General features: G+C 44.7%; 1 protein-coding gene and 1 pseudogene across 1 annotated transcript in view; one reads left to right on the top strand and one right to left on the bottom strand.

Annotated features, from left to right (window-relative positions):
* Positions 1–24,029, bottom strand: part of MYO5C (myosin VC) — a 102,410-nt gene that overhangs the window by 46,516 nt on the left and 31,865 nt on the right. The window contains exons 10-19 of the mRNA XM_042988833.1: positions 21,483–21,748; positions 17,329–17,410; positions 15,925–16,065; positions 13,772–13,897; positions 8,246–8,329; positions 6,363–6,497; positions 5,841–5,938; positions 3,322–3,408; positions 2,746–2,857; positions 1,489–1,700 (exon numbers count right to left, since the gene is read on the bottom strand). Of these exons, the coding sequence (XP_042844767.1) occupies positions 1,489–1,700; positions 2,746–2,857; positions 3,322–3,408; positions 5,841–5,938; positions 6,363–6,497; positions 8,246–8,329; positions 13,772–13,897; positions 15,925–16,065; positions 17,329–17,410; positions 21,483–21,748 (1,343 nt within the window). The remainder of the gene's footprint in view (positions 1–1,488; positions 1,701–2,745; positions 2,858–3,321; positions 3,409–5,840; positions 5,939–6,362; positions 6,498–8,245; positions 8,330–13,771; positions 13,898–15,924; positions 16,066–17,328; positions 17,411–21,482; positions 21,749–24,029) is intronic.
* On the top strand, positions 4,300–5,514 carry LOC102965685 (annotated as a pseudogene).

The following is a 24,029-nucleotide window of genomic DNA, read 5'->3' as shown; positions in this document are numbered from 1 at the left end:
AAGCTTATTTATTTATTTTGAGAGAGAGAATGAGCAGGAGAGGGGCAGAGAGTGAGAGAGAGACAGAGAACCCCAAGCAGGCTCCTCGCTGTCAGGACAGAGCCTGACATGGGGCTTGAACCCAAAACTGTGAGATCATGACCTGACCGAAATCAAGAGTGGGACGCTTAACCAACTGAGCCACTGAGGCATCCCGTTATTTAAAAGTATATTTACTGAATACCTACTCTGAGGTGCGAAAGTATGACCCTGGTTCTCCCAGAGCTTCCATTCTTATGAATGTATCTAGGCCATGGGGGGCCTTGAACACTCATGTCAGAGACTGAGTGTAGGAAATAGGGGTCACAGGAGGCATTAAAGGCAAGAGGAGGACAGTGGCTCCATCAGGCCCTGCTTCAGGAAGACACGCAGCAGGTAGAGGCTGTGTTGTAGGACCATAAAGCAAGTGGTGGTGAAGGTCAAATCTAGGGCCAGGGTGTGGGAATGGAATGATAGGGCAGACACAAGAAGTAAGCAGGGGTAGAGCTGTCAGGCTTTGGTGATTCCTAAACAGAAAGGGAGCATGAGTTGGGGAAGAAGAGAATCCTGGGCTTTCCTGCACTGGAGACTGCTTCTATTGACTGACCCAGGGCAGGGGAGGGAAAGCCTGGCTGTGTATGTAAGATGGTCACCTGAGGTGGGATGGTGAGTCTAGTTTGGAGTGTGCCGAGGCCGTGGTGCTGAGGCCATGGTGTGCCAATCACGTAAACAGGCCCAGATGCTGCTGGAGGTCAGGCCTCAAGCTCAGGAAGAGGTGAAGTTCAGTGACACGGTCTGACTCTTAAATACTTGCCTTCTCAACTATCCTCACAGCGTGCCAAGGAAGGAGGCAGCACAGACACAGGCAAGCACACACTGTTGTCTGGGAAGAATGCCATCTCACAGGCCAGCCCGGCACAGCTTCGTGGGAGCACTCAGTGAGGGCTGGGATTGGTGGACCTGCCCTCCACTCAGCCATCCCTTGGGAGAGGGCTCTGTGTTTGCTGGCAGAGCCTTGCCATGGATCCCCTAAGGCACGGCCTGCCCCCTCCCCATCTGCAGGGAGGCTGGTCAGTGGTTACTCATGGCATTTACTTAGGGACTTCCCTAGGGCCCTGTCTTAGGCATTTTCAATTCCCACAGAAAAAGGGCCCAGTCCCTCTTCCTGGTCTCAGTGGGGATTCTGATTTGCTTCAGCAAGACCCTGATTGAAGCTTCCTCTCTTCAGGGTCCTAGTTGTCACCGCTGCCATGGGAACAGTAGGCGTAGTCAGGACTACCTGCCCTAAGGTAGGTAGACTCACGGCTGGCCCCAGGAGGACACCAACACACATCTGCACCCCCCAGGAGAAAGGCCATTTGTCCTTGACAGGTCCCTCCCCCAGCGATGAGCAGTTAGGAGAGTGGGCCACACAATTCCACACCTCTTCCTCGGCTCTGGCCATACCTCAGTTTGCTGACCCGGCCATACCTCACAGTTTGCTGACCCCGGAAGTACTGCTGGATTGTCAGGACAGCTTGTCTTTCTCGGAGAAACTTTTTTCTCTGGAGCCAGCCACGGATGTGCTTTTGTATCACAACACAACTCTGCCTGAGCTTATCCAATCGGAGTTTCTCTAAATAAGCCACTTGTCCTGCTCTGAAGAAAATTTTGGTTTTACCAAACTGGTACTGATTAGAATCCTGGAAGAGAAAAATGATAGAATCACAAATAAATCCTTCAGAGTTTATAGTATTTGGAAAAGATGTTTAAGAGATTCGAAGGTGCCAAAATATTGTTATTTTTGACACACCTGTTCCTTGACATAAAGCAGAAAGATTCTTTTTGTTAAAAAAATTTTTAACGTATATTTATTTTTGAGAGAGAGAGAGAAAGAGAGAGAGAGAGAGTGAGGTGGGGGGAGGGGCAGAGAGAGGAGACACAGAATCCGAAGCAGGTTCCAGGCTCTGAGCTGTCAGCACAGAGCCCAACATGGGGCTCGAACTTGTGAACTGTGAGATCATGACCTGAGCCAAAGTTGGATGCTCAACTGACTTAGCCACCCAGGTGCCCCAAGGCAGAAAACTTCTGATTATGGCCTAGAAATTTATACTGTGACTTGTTTAAAGCCACTGGGGGAAGAAATGGACTTGAGGTTCAGGGGTCCGGGTCTGTCTGTGGGGTAGGAGGGCTGTGTGCATGCTTGGTGATTCTTAGGCCATTGGGGAGCTTTGGCTTCTCATATGTGGTTTCTACAATAGAGCAGAGCCTGGAAAGGTCTGGTTTCTGTCTTTACTTTGGTTTGTCTTCACCACCTCCTTTCCTGGCCATGGTAACTCTGTCCCCACTTCTTTTCTATCAAACTCACTGCCAGAGCAATGACCTAAATACACATGGAGTGCCATGTTTGGGAACCTCCTGGTGTAGTGGCAGGTTCAGTTGACTGTGTAATATAAGCCAGGCCCATCGAAGTTCCTTAAATTGTGGGAGGTCAGAGTATGATAGGAGGACTCTGGGGGAGGTCAGGGTTCAAGCCTGGGTCTGTAATGGTGACTCCTACTCTCAGGAGATGATGCCCCTGTGAGTGTGTCTGCTCTGATCTCCTTAGCACTCAAATGCTTGGGCATATTTTCTTTCATCTTTGGCATTCATGACAACACAGTCATGGGACAGGTGGGTAGGGAAACACATTTGGGAGATGGGCATCTGGGTAAGAGCCCATGATTCCAGGAGCTGAGCAAGACTGACCTGGATGAGCCTGTGTAAAACCACCTTGCACACCTCCTTTTTATCACTGAACGAAAGCTCCTGCTTGGTCATGAGCACACCATAGCGACTGTAGAACTCAATGTATGTCCACCTGCAAAGTCAAAGAGGATCTGAGGAGGTGTGGCTGTGAGGAAACATGGCATGTCTGTGGATCCCACTGCTGCTGGGGTGGCAGTGGGGGTAGATGGGAGTCTGTTCTGAACTTTGACCTTTGACCTCACCCTTGAACACAGCGGACCAGGAGTGGTTTTTTTTTTTTTTGCCAATACTCTACTCTGATGATTATGCTCTCCTCCCCCTCCATCTCCTCCTCTCAGGAGCAGTGGGGAGGCAGGAGGTGATGTTCACTAGCAGTGAAAACAGGTGATGGGATGATGGTGGCCCCTGACCGGCACATGGCCGCCAGGGGCCCCCTCTGGCCTTCCCAGGGAAGAGTGGGAATATCTTGGGGCATCTTATGCAAGTACCTGACAAAAAACATGGCAGCCTCTCCCTCGGTTCTCAGCAGACCTGAAGGTCAGCATTTTCCCCCCAAAACAAGGAGAGACAACCCACCTGGAAGGGTAGCTCTGCGCACTAATGCGAATTGTTTCTAAAACGCCGCAGGCTCGCAGCTGCTGAACAATCCTTTTAGAGTCGAATCTTAAAAAAGAAGATTTAAATATGTGTTAAGCTGTCATGATGGACAAATATGCCCATGAGCAGTGCAGCAAACCTGCCTGGACTGTGAGCCCTGAGGAGCGGGGTCTGCCTCTGTGATCCCCACGCAGGGCACCCAGCAGGTACTTAATGGACACCTGCCAGAGGACAAATGAAAACAGCAACTCTGTGAGAGTTCAGGAAGCTGTGCTGAGGTCACAGAGAAAGAAGTGATGGATTATGATGGTGGAAATGGAAAAGGTCTTGTGGGGGAAGTGGCCTTTGGTTCAGCTTCGAATGACAACCAGCGTGGAAGAAATATTTCCACTCACCGCATTCAAATGCCCATTTGCTGTTTGAATTCCCTTTACAGGGTACCCTCTGGCTGAGGTCGGACCCTTTGGTGGCCCACGGACACATACACCACCTCCATGGACAGTGCATGACCCTCAGACACATCTTAGGTCTAGTCAGTTAAAAGAGACCCTACAAAGTCCACTCCTAGGTCTGGGGTTTTCCTGGGGGGCCCCAGAGAACAAGTCTAATATCTCATGCCATATTTGAGGAAGAAACCTCTGTTCCTCTACAGAATTTCTTTCAAAAAACAAATTCTTTTCTTTCTTATTGAGGTATAACTGACATGCAGCATTCTAGTAGTGTCAGGTGCACAGCATAATGACTCGGCATTTGTAATATATTGCGAAACAATCAAAAGAAGTCTAGATCACATTCATCATGGCACATAGTTACGGCAGTTTTTTTTTTCTTGTGACAAGGACTCTTAAGATCTATTCTCTTAGCAACTTTCAAACATGCAGCACAATATTATTAACTGTAGTCACCATGCCATATATAAATTCTTCTTATAATCAAGGAGACGTTCTGGCTTTCTCTGCTGCATCAACTTCAGTTGTAGACTATTCTTTCAAATCTATCCCCTTTGCTTCACCCTGGAGACAAGGTGGTTTAGCCATAAGAGAGAGCTTGTGCTAGTTAACAGTATATGTAAAGCATGGGACTGCTCTGAATCATTAAAAAAACAGCAACAGGCTCTCTGCTCCTCCTCATTCAAAAGACAGCAGCATCTTCTGCTGAACTTCCAGCTGTGTCCCTGAGACACGATGGTGAAGGTTGGAGTAAATGGATTTGGCAGTAATGGACACCTGGTCACCAGGGCTGCTTTTAACCCTGGCAAAGTGGATATGGTTGTCATCAATGACCTCTTCACTGACCTCAACTACATGGTGTACATGTTCCAGTATGATTCCACCCAAAGCAAATTTCACGGCACAGTCAAGGCTGAGAATGGGAAAGTTGTCATCAATGGAAAGCCCATCTCCATCTTGTAGCAGCAAGATTCCACCAAAATCAAATGGGGCAATGCTGGTGCTGAGTATGTTGTGGAGTCCATTGGGGTCTTCATTACCATGGAGAGGACTGGGGCTCACGTGAAGGGTGGGGCCAAGAGGGTCATCATCTCTGCCCCTCCTGCTGATGCCCATGTTTGTGATGGGCATGAAACACGAAAAGTATGACAACTCCCTCAAGATTGTCAGCAATGCCTCCTGCACCACCAACTGCTTGGCCCCTCTGGCCAAGGTTATCCATGACAACTTTGGCGTCATGGAGGGACTCATGACCACAGTCCATGACACCCAGAAGATGGTGGATGTCCCCTTTGGGAAGCTGTGGCATGATCGCCAAGGGGCTGCCCAGAATATCATTTCTGCTTTTACTGGTGCTGCCAAAGCTGTGGGCAAGGTCATCCCTGAGCTGAGTGGGCAGCTCACTGGCACAGCCTTCCATGCTCCAACTCCATTGTGTCCATTGTGGATATGACCTGCCGCCTGGAGAAAGGTGCCAAATATGCTGACACCAAAAAGTGGTGAAACAGGCATCAGAGGGCCCCCTCAAGGGCATCCTGGACTTCATTGACGACCAGGTTGTCTCTGCAACTTTAACAGTTACACCCATTCGTTCACCTTTGATGCTGGGGTTGACATTGTTCTCAATGACCACTTTGTCAAGCTCATTTTCTGATATGACAATGAATTTGGCTATAGCAATTGGGTGGAAGACGTTATGGTGCACATCACTTCCAAGGAGTAAGAGCCCTCTGGATCACCAGCCCCAGAAAATGCAGGAAGAAGAGAAAGACTTCAGCTGGTGGGGAGTCCTTGCCTCAACTCATCCCCAAACACACTGAGAATCTCCCAACCTACACAGTTTCCATTCCAGAGCCCCCAGAGGAAGGGAGGGGCTTGGGAAGCCCTACCTTATCATGTCCCATCACTAAAGTATACTGTACTTAGCCAAAAAACAAAACAAAACAAAAAACCAGAAACAGTAAAGTTCAAGAGAATTATAAGCAAATTCTCCAACATTGTGGCAGAAATGGCCTCAGTGTTTTCCCTCTCCTGCATAAAAGCACTTACTCGAAGGGTAATTTTTCATCATTTGGCTTGATGCATCGGACATAGTGGGGTGTGGTTGCATTGAGGGTTTCCATGAGCAAGTACAGAGAGCTGCGGAACTAGGAAACAAGGTCAGAGAACAAATATGCTGAAATTTGATACTCATATCAAGGAAAACAAAAGGGCCAACCTTAGTAAATTAAGAAGAAGAGTTAGCTTCATGCATTAACATCTATTATGAAAGGTTTTAATCTGTGACTGTGAGTATTAGCATGTCCTATGTTCTGGACAGAATTCTGCTCTAACCAATTCTCCCAAATAGCAAGAACTTAGTAAATCACGTTATTGGGCACGTGGTTTTCTCAGGCCTGTGCGGCCTTGGAGGCTGAGGGATGATGCCAATGAGCTGTGACTTTTCTTTGCATTTACGTGTATACTAGATGTGAACCAGGTCAGTGCCCATGTCCAGGCCTGGAATGTGGGCCCCACCACTGCCTGGCTCCCTGTGGGGCCTGGCCCCATCCTCAGGTACTTTCTGTGTACCTTGCTCCCCACTGTGGTCCGGAACTGCTTGTTGTTTGGCTTGATGACTGGCTTTGCAGATTTGACTGTGATCGCTGAACCGAAAGGGGAAGGAGGAACTGGATTTTCTTGAAAAAAGCTGGCACAGAGATGAAACTGGAAGGAACAGAGGGGATTTCAATGTCCAAAGGTGTTCACTCATAGTCAGCAGGTGATACAAACCTCATAAATGGTCATAAGAACCCCATGTAAAATGAGGTTAGCGGTCTCCACCAATCTCTACCGCCTAATCTGAATCCCACAAGAGGACACTCCTCCCCCTGGATGATGCATAACTTCTTTCCAGGAATCTAAGCAGACAGGCAATCCGTGCAAATGTCTATATGTCATATTTATATTCCATATATATATTAGATATATATTAAATGTCTGTATGGACATTTACACAGTGGAGACATTTACTAGCCCTACCTCTGTGCCTTGGCTCATGCTGTTTCAACACCTGGACTCTCCTCCCTCCTACCTCATGTTCTCATCCCTGTAAATCCAAACTCTACCCATTACTCAAGGTTCTATTAAAATATTTTCTAGCTCTACCCCATTCACTCGCTTCGATTAAGCTTAAAACAAAGGTAAAAAGAAAATTGTGCCCTGACTCAAATTAATTTCAATTTCTTCTACATAAAAAAAATCTTTCACTTATGAGTGTCTTCTAAGATATTCATTACTTTCTATCATGCATCAATGACTTCTTTAAATGTCTTATCTTCTTAGAGCAAAACTCATGTTTTTTTCTTTTAAATCTAACACTGACAATCTCCTTTGGGGGAGAATCACTGCCTAATATATCCTTGTATGCTCCAGCTGCAAAACCCGTGGATCTGTACTTCCCACGCCTCTGAGAGGTTTCGTGCTCAGCAGAGAGACCCATCTGTGCTTTGATGTGATCTGCATTCACCTTCCAGACCGGACACCAGGGTATGCTTGGGGATGAGTAAGCAATTGGTGAATTAAATGAACTAATTTTGTACACAAGATGCAGGCCATTTCCATATTGAATTCTCTATCATAAATCGGTTTTAATAACTGAAGTTGTCATGCCTGCGACTTCTATATGATTGTTAGTAGAAGTGCTCATGCTTATGTGGGAAACTGTCAAAATACTTGAATATGAACAAAGGCTTAGGGATCTTTCAAAATAAGAAAAATAAATACGATCTAAACTGTTCACAAAATGAAGGCTTGTGTATGGAATATTCTTATTGTCAACTATTAATAAGGAAATGTTCAAAGGGGAAAAGGAAAACCCAGAAGTCATTCCTTTGGTGACCCTACTCCTCACATAGAACTGTGGATTCGAGGAGCCTGCACATCTGAGCCAGCACTCCCTTCCCAGGTCACCCTCTCTCTGTCTTGCCCTGGTTTCTTTCATGTGCTTAGCACTACGTGCCATTGCTACTTATGTGGTTAGGGTATGTCATTCCCTCTAGAATAGTGAGCTTCATGAGGGCATGCATCCTGGCTGCCTTGCTCACTGCTATAACCAGAATCTAGGGCCAGTGCTTGGCACATGGTAGGTGCTATATACATATTTGTGAAAGAATGAATAAAATGTAAACTGTGGTCTTTTAACTGGTTATAGTAGCTATCCTTCCTCTCTGGCATCTGCATATTTGATTTCTGATATTGCACCTAGTGGAGATTTGTCTGCAAGCTGTCAGAAGCTTGGTACATGTTTTAGTCCCAATTCCAAAATAGTTATTTTTTCTAAGCATGAGCTACAGTTTGCCACTGCAAGACAGTACACATAACCACACACTTCTTACTCTTTCCTGATACACATATAGATCCATTTCAAGTTATATAATGAATAACATTAATTACAATTGTAGGACCTTACAAACCTTGCTTGCTCTCAAGATTTCAACCAGCATATCATATACGGTATCTCTGTTCTTCTCAAGAAAACCTTCACATTTATATTCTACCTGTGCAGAGAAAGGATTTAATTATTGCCAAAGAAGCAAAAGCAGACAGCATCTAAGACCAAGGAGTTTTTCTCTTTTTCTAAGAATGAATAATGAAGGCACTAAAAAAGCAATCTTCTAAAAACAGATTCTGTTTCTGTTTATCACAGGAACTCTATCATATAAAACTTCGGAAGCTGGGAATATGTCACTTGCTGGAAAGAGCCAGGCTCTCCCACTGCCTTGATTTCTAACTTGTCACTGATCACTCTGTATTCTCCTGCCAGTTCCCTCTAGCCACAGGTGACCAGTCATTCCCTGCAATGTCTGAAGTTAATACACACACAGGTCTAAGAAGACCAGGCTTAAGGTTCACTCTGCCTTAGGAGGAAAAAAAAGCCATCAGGAGGAAAAAAGCTCAGTGTTGTCCTTTGGGTTCAAACCAAAATACTATCCTAAATCAGCATTAATATGGTAGAAAGTAAGATTTGTCTGACCACTAAACTTTCAAAGGCCACCAAAGCCCTTGGGGTCAGGTTAGAGTGAGTAAATGTTCACATTGCCTGAATTTGGCTTACAAAAAGTCTCCACATGGCCCTTCCTTATCCATAAGGCTTCCTGAATCTCTCAAACAATAACATATCCAGGGTGGGTGCTTAAAAATTCAAACTCCAATAGTTTATGCCTCTAGTTTACATAGTTTATAATGTAATATCTACTTGTCATAAATTTTCATAAATTAGAAAATATGTTTAAAAATCAATATATGGAAATCTGTGGGATTTCTATACACCAAAATGAAGCAGCAGAAACAGAAATCAAGGAATTGATCCCATTTACAATTGCACCAAAACCCATAAAATACCTAGGAATAAACCTAACCAAGAGGTAAAACATCTATATGCTGAAAACTATAGAAAGCTCATGAAAGAAACTGAAGAAGACAAAAAAAAATGGAAAAACATTCCATGCTCATGGATTGGAATAACAAGTATCGTTAAAATGTCAATACTACCCAAAGCAGTCTACATATTCAATGCAATCCCTATCAAAATAACACCAGCATTCTTCACAGAACAAACAATCCTAAAATTTGTATGGAACCAGAAAAGACATTGAATAGCCAAAGCTGGAGGCATCATAATTCTTGACTTCAAGCTGTATTACAAAGCTGTAATCATCAAGACAGTATGGTACTGGCACAAAAACAGGCACATAGATCAGTGGAACAGAGTAGAGAACCCAGAAATGGACCCACAAATATACGGCCAACTAATCTTTGACAAAGCAGGAAGGAATATCCAATGGAAAAAAGACAGTCTCTTCAGCAAATGGTGCTGGGAAAACTGGACAGCGACATGTAGAAGAATGAACATGGACCACTTTCTTACACCACACACAAAAATAATCTCAAAATGGATGAAAGACCTAAATATAAGACAGGAAACCATCAAAATCCTCAAGGAGAAAGCAGGCAACAACCTCTTTGACCTCAGACACAGCAACTTCTTACTAGACATGTCTCCCAAGGCAAGGGGAACAAAAGCAAAAATGAATTACTGGGACCTCATCAAGATAAAAAGCTTCTGCACAGCGAAGGAAGCAATCAACAAAACTAAAAGGCAACCAGTGGAATGGGAGAAGACATTTCCAAATGACATATCGGATAAAGGGTTAGTATTCAAAATCTATTAAAGAACTTATCAAACTCAACATCCAAAGAACAAATAATCTAGTGAAGAAACGGGCAAAAGACATGAATAGACACTTTTCCAAAGAAGACATCCAGATGGCTAGCAGACATATGAAAAGACGTTCAACATCACTCATCATCAGGGAAATACAAATCAAAACCACAATGAGATACCCCCTTACACCTGTCAGAGTGACTAAAATTAACAATTCAGGAAACAATAGATATAGAGAAAGGGGAACCCTTTTGCACTGCTGGTGGGAATGCAAACTGGTACAGCTAGTCTTGAAAACAGTATGGAGGTTCCTCAAAAAATTAAAAACAGAAGTACCTTACAACCCAGCAACTGCACTACTAGGTATTTATCCAAAGGATATAAAAATGCTGATTGAAAGGGGGCACATGCACCCCAATGTTTATAGCAGTGTTAATGACAATAGTGAAAGTATGGAAAGAGCCTAAATGACCATCGGTAGATGAATGTCTAAAGATGTGGTATGTATGTATGTGTGTATATATATATATATAAAAACACTATAATATTACTCAGTGATCAAAAAGAATGAAATCTTAACCATTTGCAACAACATGGATGGAACTAGAGTGTATTATGCTAAGTGAAATATGGCAGCGAAAGATAAATATCATGTGACTTCACTCATATGTGGAATTTAAGAAATATGCTGTAAGTGGGATGTTGAAATCCCCTACTATTATGGTATTATTATCAATGAGTTTCTTTATGTTTGTGATCAACTGGTTTATATATTTAGGTTCATCATGTTGGGGGCATAAATGTTTATAATTGTTACATCTTCTTGGTGGATAGACCCCTTAATTATGACCCCTCAGAGAATCCCCCTTAAAATTTCTTGCAGGCCAGGTTTAGTGGTCACAGACTCCTTTAGTTTTAGTTTGTCTGGGAAACTCTTTATCTCTCCTTCTATTTTGAATGACAGCCTTGCTGGATATATAATTCTTGGCTGCATATTTTTCTGATTCAGCACACTGAATATATCCTGCCACTTCTTTCTGGCCTGCCAAGTTTTTGTGGATAGGTCTGCTGTGAACCTCATCTGTCTTCCCTTATAGGTTAAGGACTTTTTTCCCTTGCTGCTTTCATAATTCTTTCCTTGTCTGTGTATTTTGTGAATTTGACTATATTATGCCTTGTTAATGGTTGTTTTTTGTTGAATTTAGTGGGAGCTCTTTGTGATTCCTGGATTTTGATGTCTGTGTCTTTCTCCAGGTTAGGAAAGTTTTCCGCTATGATTTGCTCACATAAACCTTCTACCCCTTTTTTCTCTCTCTTCATCTTCTGGGACTCCTATGATTCAGATGTTTTTCTTTTTTAATGAGTCACTGAGTTCTCTAATTTTTTTTAAATCTTTTTATTTTTGAGAGAGACAGAGTGTGAGCTGGGGAGGGGCAGAGAGAGAGGGAAACACAGAATCTGAAGTGGACTCCAGGTTCTGAGCTGTCAGCACAGAGCCCAACGCGAGGCTTGAACTCGTGAACTGCAAGATCATGACCTGAGCTGAAGTCAGACGCTTAACTGAGCCACTCAGGCAACCCCCTAGCTGTAATTTCTTCCTGCTCTTTCTTTTGGGGTGAATGGCTTCGTTTTGTCACTTTGGCAGATGAAAAAGAGTTAATAAAATAAAAAATTAAAATTAAAAAAATTAAAAACAACACAAAAAATCAAATAAAGGAATCTAGATCCTAGGTGTATTTGGGTCTGGTTGTTGAAAGAAGTTGGATAGAATAGAGAGAAAAGGGAAAGAAAAAGAAGAGAAAAAAAGGATGAAAGTAATAAAATGTTTAAAAAATTTTTAAAAGTCCCAATAAAACAGAATAAAATGAAATGAAGAAAATAAAATAGAATTTAAAATTTTACAAAAAAATAAAAAATATAGTAAAAAAGTTTTTAAATATTTTTTTAAAAAACAGAAAATAAATTTTTTCTCTTTCTGTATCCAAGAATAAGAAAAGAAAGAAAAAAACTCAAATAGATGGACCAGCAAACATAATGAAATTACATCCAGTTTCCTCTAGAAGTCAAACTCTGAAGCATTTTATAGTGTGTACACTAAACAGGCAGAGAGACTTGTGGTCATCCTCTAGGGCTTGGTTGGTGCAGTTGGATGGAGCTTGATGTAACAGCTCCGTTCTCTACTAGGTGGCACTGCTTAGTTTACCGGGGTGGATGAGTGTGGCACAGAGCACTTGTATGCAGATGCATGAGAGAGGTGAAAATGGCATCACCCAGCTTCCCAGTCTCTGGCACCAGAACTCTGAGCTCTCACTGACCAGCAATCAAGCACCCCTCCTTTGTCTCTGGCTTCTGTCCACTCCCCACTTCTACACTGTCTGTGTCCAAGCTGTCAGCCTGCCAGATGGCACTTCCCTCCTGAATTATATCTCAATGGGGCTGTGTTACCAAACCCCTCACTTCTAAGAGCCCTGTGGCTTCGACTTGCTCCAACCCTTGGGGAAGGGTCTTGCTGGGCAATGACCAGGTGCTGGCTTGCCCCCCAGGAATGTTCATGCGGTCATGCTGTTGCACAGTTTCAGAGATTGTGGCCAGGTGTCTGCCTGCCCCAGAAAAAGTTCATGGGATAGCACAGCAGCTGAGGTTCAGAGATTATGGCAAAACACAACACACAACCAATGCCAGGTTTCACCTCACTCTGGTGTCTTTGTTCCAATACCAGCAAACATGGCTGTTCTCTGGGGTCTGCTGGGACCTTTGCCTGTGGGGACACTACAGCCTCTACCAAATGCCCTCCTAGCAGGGGAACAGCTTCTCCCTATGTGGTCCACGGAGCCCTTGGACCTCCCTGTCTGCTTCTGGGGATTCGCCCTTCCCATCAGAGCACCACCACATATTGACTCTGCTCTACCTTGTTTCCAGAGTACTAACGGTATTGAAACGCTCTCCTTTCCCTTTCTCCCTTTCTGGTTCAGTCACTTGTGGGTGTTTCCACTCTTTTTCTTTCTCTCCAGCTACTTTCGGGGGAGTGCTTTTCCTGGACTCTCCCCCATTTTCTCAGTCCTCTCTCTGCAAAAACGGCTCTCTACCCTCCATGGCTTCTCTCTTCCCATCTGAACTCTCCGTGCTGTGTACCTGCCAAGTTCTGTGGCTCAAGTTATATACAGATTGTTGGGTTAATCCTCACATCAATTTTCTAGGTGTACAGAATGGTTTGGTGCTGATCTAGCAGCATTTCAGTGACGAGAGAAGCCAAGAGCTTCCATGCTGCTCTGCCATCTTGGCCCCTCTCCCACTATATCAATTTTGTCTTTTTATTAAGGTAACATTTGTTTCATAAAAAATAGATCTATAAAGAAGAAAATAAAGACCACCCAGAAAACACATCTTCAGCCAACCTATGTTACCACTGTAATAAATATAACTGAATAACAAAGGAAAACCTCAAAAAAATATATAGCTTTCATTATAGAAAACAATTACGCTGCCTTGATTTTGACAACTTCATAGAGGAAATAAACTGATAAGAGACTAATGAATTCACAGTAAATCCAAAATCAGAAATGAGGTCCACTAGCACCACATTCATGTTTAAGGCAGTACCGTTGAAACTCATATTTTGCGATAAAAACAAAGATCGTTAAACACACACGCATGTATTCTTCATCACAGCTATATGCCGTGTGACTTGAATCTGATCAGAAAAGTTTCTGGCCTGCCTGCTGCCACCAGGGAACAGCTCCAGCACAGACAGCATTGCTCCAGACTTTCATTGTACCTTATCAGCAAAGTGCTGGATGATAAAGGATGTATTTGACATTCTGGGCTTTTCAAACAAAGCGTTCTTGTTGACAAAATTATTGTATAGCTTTTGAAGCCAGTTTTCATCAGTTCCATGTGGTAACTGCAAGACAAAAGCAAACCAAATAGTAAGTAAGACAACTGGAGACGAAAGGTTAAGAAGCACAAAAAAGCACTAATTCTGACAAATCAAGTGAGCTGGAACCCCAGAGTGAGATGCTTAGATCTGCAGCTGATCTTTATTATTTTTATTATTTTTAATGTTTATTTATTTATTTTGGGGAGAGAGACAGACAGACTGTGTGTGTGTGTGTGTGTGTGTGTGTGTGTGTGTGTGTGTGTGTGTGGATGGGCAAAGAGAGAGAGGAAGATACAGAATCCAAAGCTGGTTCCAGGCTCCGAGCTGTCAGCACAGAGCCCGATGCGGGGCTCAAACTCACCAACTGTGAGACCATGACCTGAGTCAAAATCAGATACTTAACCGACTGAGCCACCCAGGTGCCCCTCCTTTTAATTTTTTTATTTTTTAAAATTATTTTATTGATTATTTATTTATTTTTTATTTTATTTTATTTATTTTTTAAATGCTTATTTATTTACTTTGAGTGAGAGAGAAAGAGAGGGAAGGAGAACATGAGTGGGGGAGGGGAAGAGAGAGGAGAGAGAGAATCCCAAGCAGGCCCCACACTGTCAGCAGAGCCAGATGTAGGGCACGATGCCATGAACCATGAGAGGAACATGAGCCGAAATCAAAAGTCAGACGCCTAACTGACTGAATCACCCCAGGTGCCCCTATGGTTCCTTTTTATAAAGCAACTCTAGGCATACATCTGTCCTTGATCTTAATAATCTTTAGGGTGCCATTTAAACAGATATATCCATGCCCCTTTAGACAAACAAAATATTATAAACTAGAAGGAAATGGACATATGATGACTCAAGAATGAAGAAATTTATTTTTGCAAATTTGACAGTATTCCTATTACTTCTTAGAGAAGTCTAAAGGTTCAGGGGACAAATAGCATGGGTTCCATTACATGAATGTGACTTTTATTATCCATTGAATGGGGAAAGACTGGCACCTAAATATAGTCCTCCCCACTTTGCCCAATCTCAGAAAAATAGATTGTCTTTTGTTTGACTGCTTAACTAATAACTACGTACTGAAACAAAGCTTAGTTGCAAAACTTGTTCTTGATGCTGGTGATTTGCAAGTGATCAATTATATTCAATCCAAACTTAGTGAAGCTAATATCCCATTGTGCCCAAATGACTCCTGCATGCTTCTTTGACTCCTGCATGCTTCTTCGTGACATTGGTCACCTAGGGAATATCTGTGTAGAGTAGGTACAAGTATTTCCTGGAGGCTACCTTGGCCTATGCACCCTACCCTCATTAGATCATTCCGGAATGCTTTGACCTGATGCCAGCCCTTTAATCTTCTGTCACTGTGGTACCAGATACGATAATTCATGAGTAAAACCATGGAATCAACAATTCTGGGGAGAAAATGCCAGTAAGTCTTCAACAGTATGATTTTTTTTTTTGGTAGAAATAAATCTCTGGAGAGGAAACTAAATCTATGTTTAAGCATCATAATACAATCTTTAAACCAAAAACAAAATACTGCCCTGGGGATTATTTGTCCCTGAGGTCCCATGAGGAACATTGCTAGGCTGCCCCACTGTTAAGTTGCTCCTCCCAGAAGGATATAACAACAGTAGAACGCTTCTTTCAAATTATATGATGTTGAGTTTTCAGCTACACCTCCAAATGGATGACTCACAAGAATGAGGAAACAAAAGAAAACTCAATTCTTGTTAGTCATTAACAAGTGGCATGAAGTCACCTGCCATTTTCCGGTCCATTCTACATACCCCTAGGTGCTCAAAGGGCTCCCCCTTGCTGGACATGGCCTGAGAGGTTGTGCGTGTTACCCAATGGTGGGGTACACATGATGAGGGCGAGGCTCACCTGGCCCTCTGCTGTTCCTGCTACGGACTCCTGTCCCAGCATTAATACTCAACCAAATGGGTAACACATCTGAAATTTAAATGTACATTTAAAAAATCCATTTTGTAATATTCTCATTTGTTACCACTTGGAAGTTGAAAAAAAAATTTAAGTTACCAAGCATTCTTCATCCAGTAGCTCCAAAATGCCCATTTTTGCTTCAATCAAGTCAATAACTGGTTGGTTGTCATAAAAATCTATCAGAGTCCAAGGGATATCTTCCTTCATATATTCATCTTGTTCAAGTTTAAAGACATGCTGGAAATCCAGAAGTTAATAGAGAAAATAAAACAAAACATTAAAGTGTGCTTCCAAAGTCTAGGACATAAGCATCTGGAAAATACAGACACCCGAATGGTTTGCAGTATTTATGGAAGACCCTGAGGTACAGGCAGCCCTCCTTATCCATGATCAATGTTGTCAAGTTCCTAACCTGAGTCTAGCTGTCATCCTCCCACCTGGTCTGAGTGGAACCCCACATGCTGTTTACCCAACACCCTGCATACTCAGGGTGGTCCTGCAACCCCTCTCTGCTCATAGCACTGCTGGTATCCAAGAAAGAGGCCGCCTCTCTGGCCGGTGGGAGCCAGCCTGCTCGAGAATGCTGGCTGTGGGGCCAGTGTGAGAAGCCAACAACATGGAGAGCTTTGTTCACTCCTTGTTCAGGCCCTAAAGGTATCAGGGAGGCTTCCCAGAGGACAGGCTCAGGCTCATCCTGGCTACAGGTGAGGGGAGGGGAGGGGCAGTGAGGAGAAGAAGCCCAATAGGAAGCTGAGAAACAAATGACTCTCAAACAGACCAGAGAGAGCACAGTACTGAGGGGACTAAGGGGAATGCAAAGAACGGTGGGGTGACTTCAAGTGAGCTACGTAGCATATCTACCTGGAATAAACCTTACTTGTAGTTATTAAATGTTAAACTTCCAGGGAATCCTTGAGAAAATACAAATTTGCAAGGGGATGAAATTCAACGGTATACATGGATTAATTCCAAAGAGAGGAAAAGGAAAGAAAAGAAACATTTAATGAGTATGAGTCAGTGTTAGGTCTTCTCCTTACAACATTACGCAGGCAGAGACTACTGACCCAGTTTTAAAAAAGAGGAAACTGAGGCTCTGAGCCCAAGGTCCCAAAGGAAGAACGTGGGAGAGCTGAGATTCAAACCATCTCAGCTCTCAGGACAGGAGCAGGTGGGTTACAGCACCGAGAGGGGCAGGTACAAGGATAAAGAGGCTTGCGGGGCCGTGGAAACTAACTAAATTATTCAGTCTAGCTGCACAGAGGGTCTGTGAGCAAGCACGGGAGGCGATGAACTGAAGCTGAGCAGCTGGCCAGGGACCTAGAAAAACAGGAAAAGGGATGGGCAAGTATGATTTCAAGATATGGCCACAAGGTGGTGCAGTGACCCAGCGTGTGGCTGCTTCACTACTCTGGAGATGTGAGGAGAGAGAGAGACTCTGTCTGGCTCGCATGCAGGGTTGAGAACTAGGCAGAAAAGAAAGAAGGCAGAAAAGTCACCTACCAGGTTAAACTGCTGTTGCAGCTTCTCATTAGCGTAATTGATGCAAAACTGTTCAAAGCTGTTCACATCAAAGGTTTCAAAACTGAAATATGGTTTAAACAAGTTAAAACATTTCTTGAAGGGCACACACATTTGTTTATAGCTCAGTATTTTTTGACGAACTTCACAGTTTAGAAGTTTGCTATGTTTTCTGCAAATTTTAAATATGCCTCACAGCTTTTGGTTTTAATATCCTGGCAGGTTACAAATCATCTCTTTCCAAGCTGCCAATCCAAGGAATCTGGTGTGTACAAGGCACCAACCCTGAAGCAGGCCTTCCAGAAAGCTGGTCACAAGAGGATGCATCATTTGATTCACACAACAGCACTGACACCCAATTATCTTCTCTTTGTCGATGAGGAAATGGGACTCTGAGAGATTAAGAAAGGTGCCTGAGGTCACGCAGCGACTATGAGCCTGCCTGACTACAAGGCCCATGCTTTCAGGTCAAGGCAATGCTGTTTCCTGTTCACTCACTCTTTGTTTCACAGCTGCCTCCTCAGAGCCTGGCTTCATCGTTCTCGGAGGACAAGGGCGAGGTCATTCGATGGCCCACAGCCCAGCAGACCCCATCGGGTCTACTTTTAGACTTTAAATACTGATCTCTGGAGTTGCAAGCTCAAGACTGGAGAGGAGGCAGGCGGTGACAGAAACAGGGAGCGGGCTGGAGACAGCACTACAGTGAGCTGTACCGCAGGCTACCACAAGCAGGCTGTCCTGCGGGGGCAGCTGCAACTCCGTTCCATCTGCCGTGACCATGATTAACGCAGGTCTGAATGCCAGACGGCTCGACTCACAAGAGAAGCTGAAAATCTGGACTCACATGTGAATTCTCTCACCCTGTAAGCGGTGATGTGGGCTGGACAAAACACAGCACCGACTTTTGCCTCCCAGCCAGGTGAACGCTTCTGCCAGGAGCGCTCCTGCACCGCAGGTATTAGGGTCAGGGCCTATGACCTCACTTAACCCTAACACTGCCCTATGTGCAGGACCAGCAAGACCCACCGTTACACCTGAGGGCCAGAGGCCAAAGCAGCGAGTAGTGCCAGACATGCAATTTGACCCCAGCTCTTAGTACCTCCAAAGCCTTGGTTCCTAATTGCTTTAATTCTGAGTGGTTCCTGCCAACTCCAACCACAGGTTCCCTGGGAACCTCACTTGACTGAGCCAGCTTGGCTCAGGTCAGAATTCCAGGGTAGGTTGAGGGCCTGGATTGCACTCTGGACAGCTTCAGCATGATCAGAGCAGGAGCAGAACCCACATAGCTCTTGATGATCCCATTCCACATGTACCCTCAGGAGCCCAGGGCCGGTCTGGACACGGTGGACAGACCAGCGCTAGGCCAGGGGGAGAGTCCAAAGGGCCTTGTTATGCTCCTCAGCCCATAGCCAGGGCCAAAAGCAAGGCTTTCTACAGCAGGGATGGAATATCAAATATTAATTATTATTTTCCTGCCCTTTTGCCTACTCCCTCTCCCCAAAATGGGCCCTCAGATCTAAAGTTCAAAAGCCATGGGAAGACCTAAATCTATGACTTAAAATGCCAGAAGCACATCAGCTACAACATTTCACATTTCAATGATGCTTATGGTTCTTAAGGCGACTTCACAATTTCTTCCATTTGATGTTCAGAATAACCCTATGAGAGAGGCCCCATCTTACAGATGCAGAAACTGAGGTTTAGAGAGGTCTTGGACTCTCTCAGGGCCACACAACTGGTTTGCTGCCATGCTTGCTCCCAGGGTTCTGTCTCCTAGCCCCAGGCCCTTCCCACTCTGGATCCAGAGCACATAGACCAACCCCAGCACATAGCTCCAGACCCCGGCCCAACTGGCTGGGGAACCACAAGTCTTCATGTTGTTCTGAGCAGACACCTCCAGACTCACAGCTTTTCAGCGCTGCTAACTTTTACTTTGGGGCTGCTGTATTTCCAGGTGGAATTGAGCCCCGTTCCCTCAAAGGCTGCATGGCGAGCATGAGCAAGGGCTGATCCACATGAGCTTACCAGATGGAGAAAGTAGTGAAAGGATCCGCCCCAGGCGGCAGCACTGTTACTTAGAGAAGAGCTTGTTCCTTTCTTTTTTTCTTTTTCTTTTTTTTTTTTTTTTTAGAAGGCACCGTTAATTCATGGATGGCAGCAAGTACGCTACTTTTAGACTTTCTGAAGAGGAACTTAATTTTTAAATTTTAAAGTATACTCTAACAAGTTCTTATAAATTTATAGTTACTCCTGTCTCTGATTTGCTCACTGAACCAAAACTTCAAATTCCTTATGATAGTGGTCTTCGTGGATCTGACTGCTGCCTGCCAGCCATTCTCCTCCACACTGAGGTTCGTACTCAGCTGCCCTCCTCCCCCCACCCCCCAACCTCCAGCACATCCATCTGCTCATTTGCTTATTCCCATCACAAGAACCCTCTCAATCTCTAATTACCTGCCTGCCTCCTCCACTAAGATTAAATCCCAAGAGGGCAGGGGCCATGACCCTATTCCATTCACCAATCACACACGTGATTGTGTTGGATAAATGGAATAATATATCCTAAAGGACTATTTATTTTTAACACATTAAAAAACACAGAAGAGAGATTATTATAACAATCATGGATTTTCACCACAATGAAAGAGACCATTGTTAAATAAGACTATTATATTTTAAAAGCCTACTTAGGTTGAGCACCTGGGTAGCTTAGATGGTGAAGCATTTGACTCTTGATTTTGGCTCAGGTCATGATCTTTCAGTTTGTGAGACTGAGCCTTAAGTTGGTCTCTGCCCTGACAGCACAGAGCCTGCTTGGGATTCTCTCCCTCCCTCTCTCTGCCCCTCCCCTACACCTCTCCCTATCTCAAATAAAAAACATTAAAAAAAAAACTTTAAAAGTCTACTTAGATTTTTACTGGCTGCTCAAATCCTCTTTTTAGAACAAGACAAGGTAAATCATTTATTAGACCATCCCAGTGATGTATCAGTATTTTAGAACTGTTGACATATGCTATTAATTGGGAGTCACATGCATTAACTCAGAATCTAAATTAAACAAACTAACTCCCTTGAGGCATTGTCTCACATTAAACTACGGGAAAGCGGTTTCTCTGTACCTGGGTAAAAGTTCAACAGCATCATGGCCCATCTGCTTCCTCCCTCCTCCAGCAGGCTGGGGTAGGGGTGCCTAGAGCCGGGCTCTCCTCTTTGTATGGGAAAGAGAGGTTGAATTGCTTCTCACAGGGTGTGGGGGAACACTCCCCAAGCCAGGTGGGATACTCTGTGATGCCTCAAATGGAATAATCTGCCCCTTCCCACACGGAGAAACCAGGATTGGTCCTGGGAGGGGTGAGGCATTGGGTATTTAAGGCCAGGTGTTGACAAACAGAAGCCTGAGTTCCAACAACCCTCAGAGCCTGCTCCCACGCTGGCCTGTCCTCACTTACTCACACTCTGGGGATTCTGTGGGCATCTTGAGCACGTGTTTGGCCTGGGATTTAGAAAAGGAAGACTAGGCAAAGAGGAGGAAAAGTGCCTCCAGTGTGGTGGGAACTTGGTCCCCAACAGTATTAGAAGAGCTGGAGAAGGGCTGGGGTCCGACAACAGAAGAGGATTCTGGTGTGAGAAGCTGGCTGGTCAAAAGCCTGGGTTTGGGTCGACCTAGGACCCTGTGAACATGAGCAAGGTCCAGAACGTCTGGGAATGTCATTTTGCCCCTTTGAAATGGGAAAGGTGTGTCAGGGCTCCACACCTCAGACATGAGCAGGAATTTCACACAGCAATGGGCTCTCCCACCAACAGAGCAACCGCGAACACATTTCTGAGTCTAAGCCTTGGTTGTTTCCTTTCTGTTTGAAGAGTGAGAAAGCACATGAAAACCATCCAGCACAGTAGCTAGCATATGGTGAGCTCTTGATGTCAGCCATTATTAATTCAGCACTGATTTAATACACTCTACATAAAACACACTGGGGCCCAGGGCACCATACTTATCATTCATACATGCAAACAGAGAGAACACCACCTTTCTGATCATGTGAAACACAAAAAAGGAACGAGAACAAAATGATCTAAAAATAATGAGCATTTGACATTTAAGTGACAAAAGACAGGCTCACAGAAGAGAATCTTACCCATAAATGTCCAAAACACCAATAAAAGTGTGCTGCTTGCCTGAAAACTGCAACGCTTGGTTAATTCTGTCCACAATGAAGTTGAACAGGTGAGCGTAGATCTTTTTGGCCAGTGCATCCCTGGCGTTGACAGCTTGGGGCCTGGTCATGGGTTTTACCACCGTCTCAGAGGTTGTAATGATTTTCCGATTGCATAGCCACTGAGCAAATTTGCCACTCTCCAGGCCCAGGAGCTCACAGAACACCTCCAGGTGAGTGTCATCCTCCTTCAAAAACAAGCACAAACCCCATCAGGGCCATCTGGCCATCCAACCCAGCTCCAGCCCACCCAGCAGGGGCCCCTCGGCCTCCGTCTGGGCCTATGTGAGAGACGAGGATGAACTGGCGTGAGAATGACCAGGCCTCATGAGACAGAGGCAGGCCTGGGAGGAAGGCAGGAGGGGCCACAGCAGCATGGGGCCTGCACATGGCCTTGGTAGTCCTGGGCTGCATCCCACCTGGATTTTCATTCTGGCCGAAGAATGTCAGGGGTGAGTAAGGCCACGAAGGCAATCCTCCTCTTTCTGTGCACGTGGACACAGCCTCAAGGTCCCTCTCTTTCCTTTGCAAGATGCCAGGGCCACCTGCCGTTGCACGTTCACTCACTCTGTCCCTCCCTGTGTGCTCGGGTTTTGCGTGGGAGGTCCTAGTCCTAAGGTACCTAGATGTCATCGTCAGAGCACCCGGTGGGGTCCCTTCACAGAGCTGGCTTCTCAGCTGACAGGGTGAATGTGTCAAAGACTTTTCCTGGACACACAAAGTAAATCTTGCTTCTCTCCCAGCTGGGGCATGAGAGCTGCCCCATTGGTCAGCAGACAAGGAAAGGTCTGTTTCTGTTTGTCCTCAACCAGCATGGACAAGGAGTCTTGTCACTTGGCAAGGAGGTGTGAACCCTGTGACTGAGCAGTATCATTCCTCTCTGGCAAGGGAACTTCTGAGGCAGGCTAATCTGTAGAATCATCACAGGCAATCAGAAAACCATGTGGTTGTACTTAAAAAGCATCAGATTACAGTGGAGCATAGAACCTAAAAAGTCCCAGTACCTCCTTACTGTCCACCCACACCCCTTCTGACCAACATTCCAGGAACACAAAGCTTTTACTTGGGCACCTGACCTCTTCAGTGTGTAGCAGACTGCCAGAGTCATGGGTCTTCTTCCTTCCAAGAAGGAACTAAACCATCTGAGTCAAAAACATTCAGCTACAGGTCCTGCCACAGGGGGAAGGAAAGGGGCAACAATTCTTAAAAAGGTGACTTCATCTAGATTGTATTTGCCTGATATTTCAAGTTTCTGATGCAAACAAATGGTATGTATGTTCCGAAGATAGGACCAGTAATTATAGAACTCTAATTTGCTATGAAGATTCTACATCTTGGGGCACCTGGGTGGCTCAGTCAGTTAAGCATCCAACTCTTGGTTTCAGCTCAGGTCATGATCTCACAGTTTCGTGAGTTTGAGCCCCACATCAGGCTCTGCACTGGCAGTGTGAAGCCTGCTTGGGATTCTCTCTCTCTTCCTCTCTCTCTGCCCCTCCCCTACTCATGCTGTTTCTGTCTCTCTCAAAATAAGTAAAATTTCAATAAAGGAGATTATACATCTTTTTCGAGGACTTTGTCTCCTTAGATTGATAAACAAAGGATTTTTAGTCTAGTGGTTTTAACTCTTCCTCCAAAATACTACCTTCATAACAAACTTCATGGGACAGAGTTCAATGCAAGGGCAATTGTTGGGTGGAAATCACACCTTTAGTCTAAGGAGTTTGAAAAGAATGCGTGCAGAAGCCCATTCCACGGAGGTACATGGGAAGGTACAGAGGGAGAACACCCACCACATGCACAAGAGGCTCCTACCCAGGCCTACTATCCCCTCTCCCAGAAGCTCCCAGTCTCATGTGAACTGACTAACCCAATGAGGGCTGGACACTGGTGGGATGGGAGGGGCACTTAGTGTGAGAGCTTGAGGAGAGGGAGGAAAATTACTTCCTGGTCAAAGGACAACAGAACGGAGGCACTGAGCCAAAAACTACATGCTCCATCCACTCTGTTTGGTTCTCTTCTGCCCTAAACTTCAGGTACCAGAGAGCCGAGAAATTACCAGTGTACTGTTACCATGAGTCTTTTGGAGAACATGAAAATGGACATTGTTAGATCATGAACTGAATGCGTCCTCCAAAAATTCATATGTTGAAGCCCTAACCTCCAGTGTGACAGTATTTGGAGTAGGGCCCGTGGGAGGGGACTGTGTTTAGATGAGGTCATAAGGGTGGGACCCCATGATGGAATCAGTACCCTTCTAAGAAGAGGAAGAGACCAGAGCTCTCGCTCTCTCTCCCTCTTTCTGCTGTGAGGACACCGCAAGCAGGAGGCTATCTGCAAGCTAGGAAGAGAGCCATCATCAGGAGCTCAACCATGCTGGCATCCCGATCTCAGACTTTCAGGACTATGAGAAAACCACTTCCTGTTGTTGAAGCCATCTAGCCTATGCTGTTTTGTTATGGTGATGGCAGC

This window comes from Panthera tigris, chromosome B3 (genome assembly GCF_018350195.1).
Source record: "Panthera tigris isolate Pti1 chromosome B3, P.tigris_Pti1_mat1.1, whole genome shotgun sequence".
NCBI classification, from domain to species: domain Eukaryota; kingdom Metazoa; phylum Chordata; class Mammalia; order Carnivora; family Felidae; genus Panthera; species Panthera tigris.
This window is presented reverse-complemented; position numbering and strand designations above follow the sequence as displayed.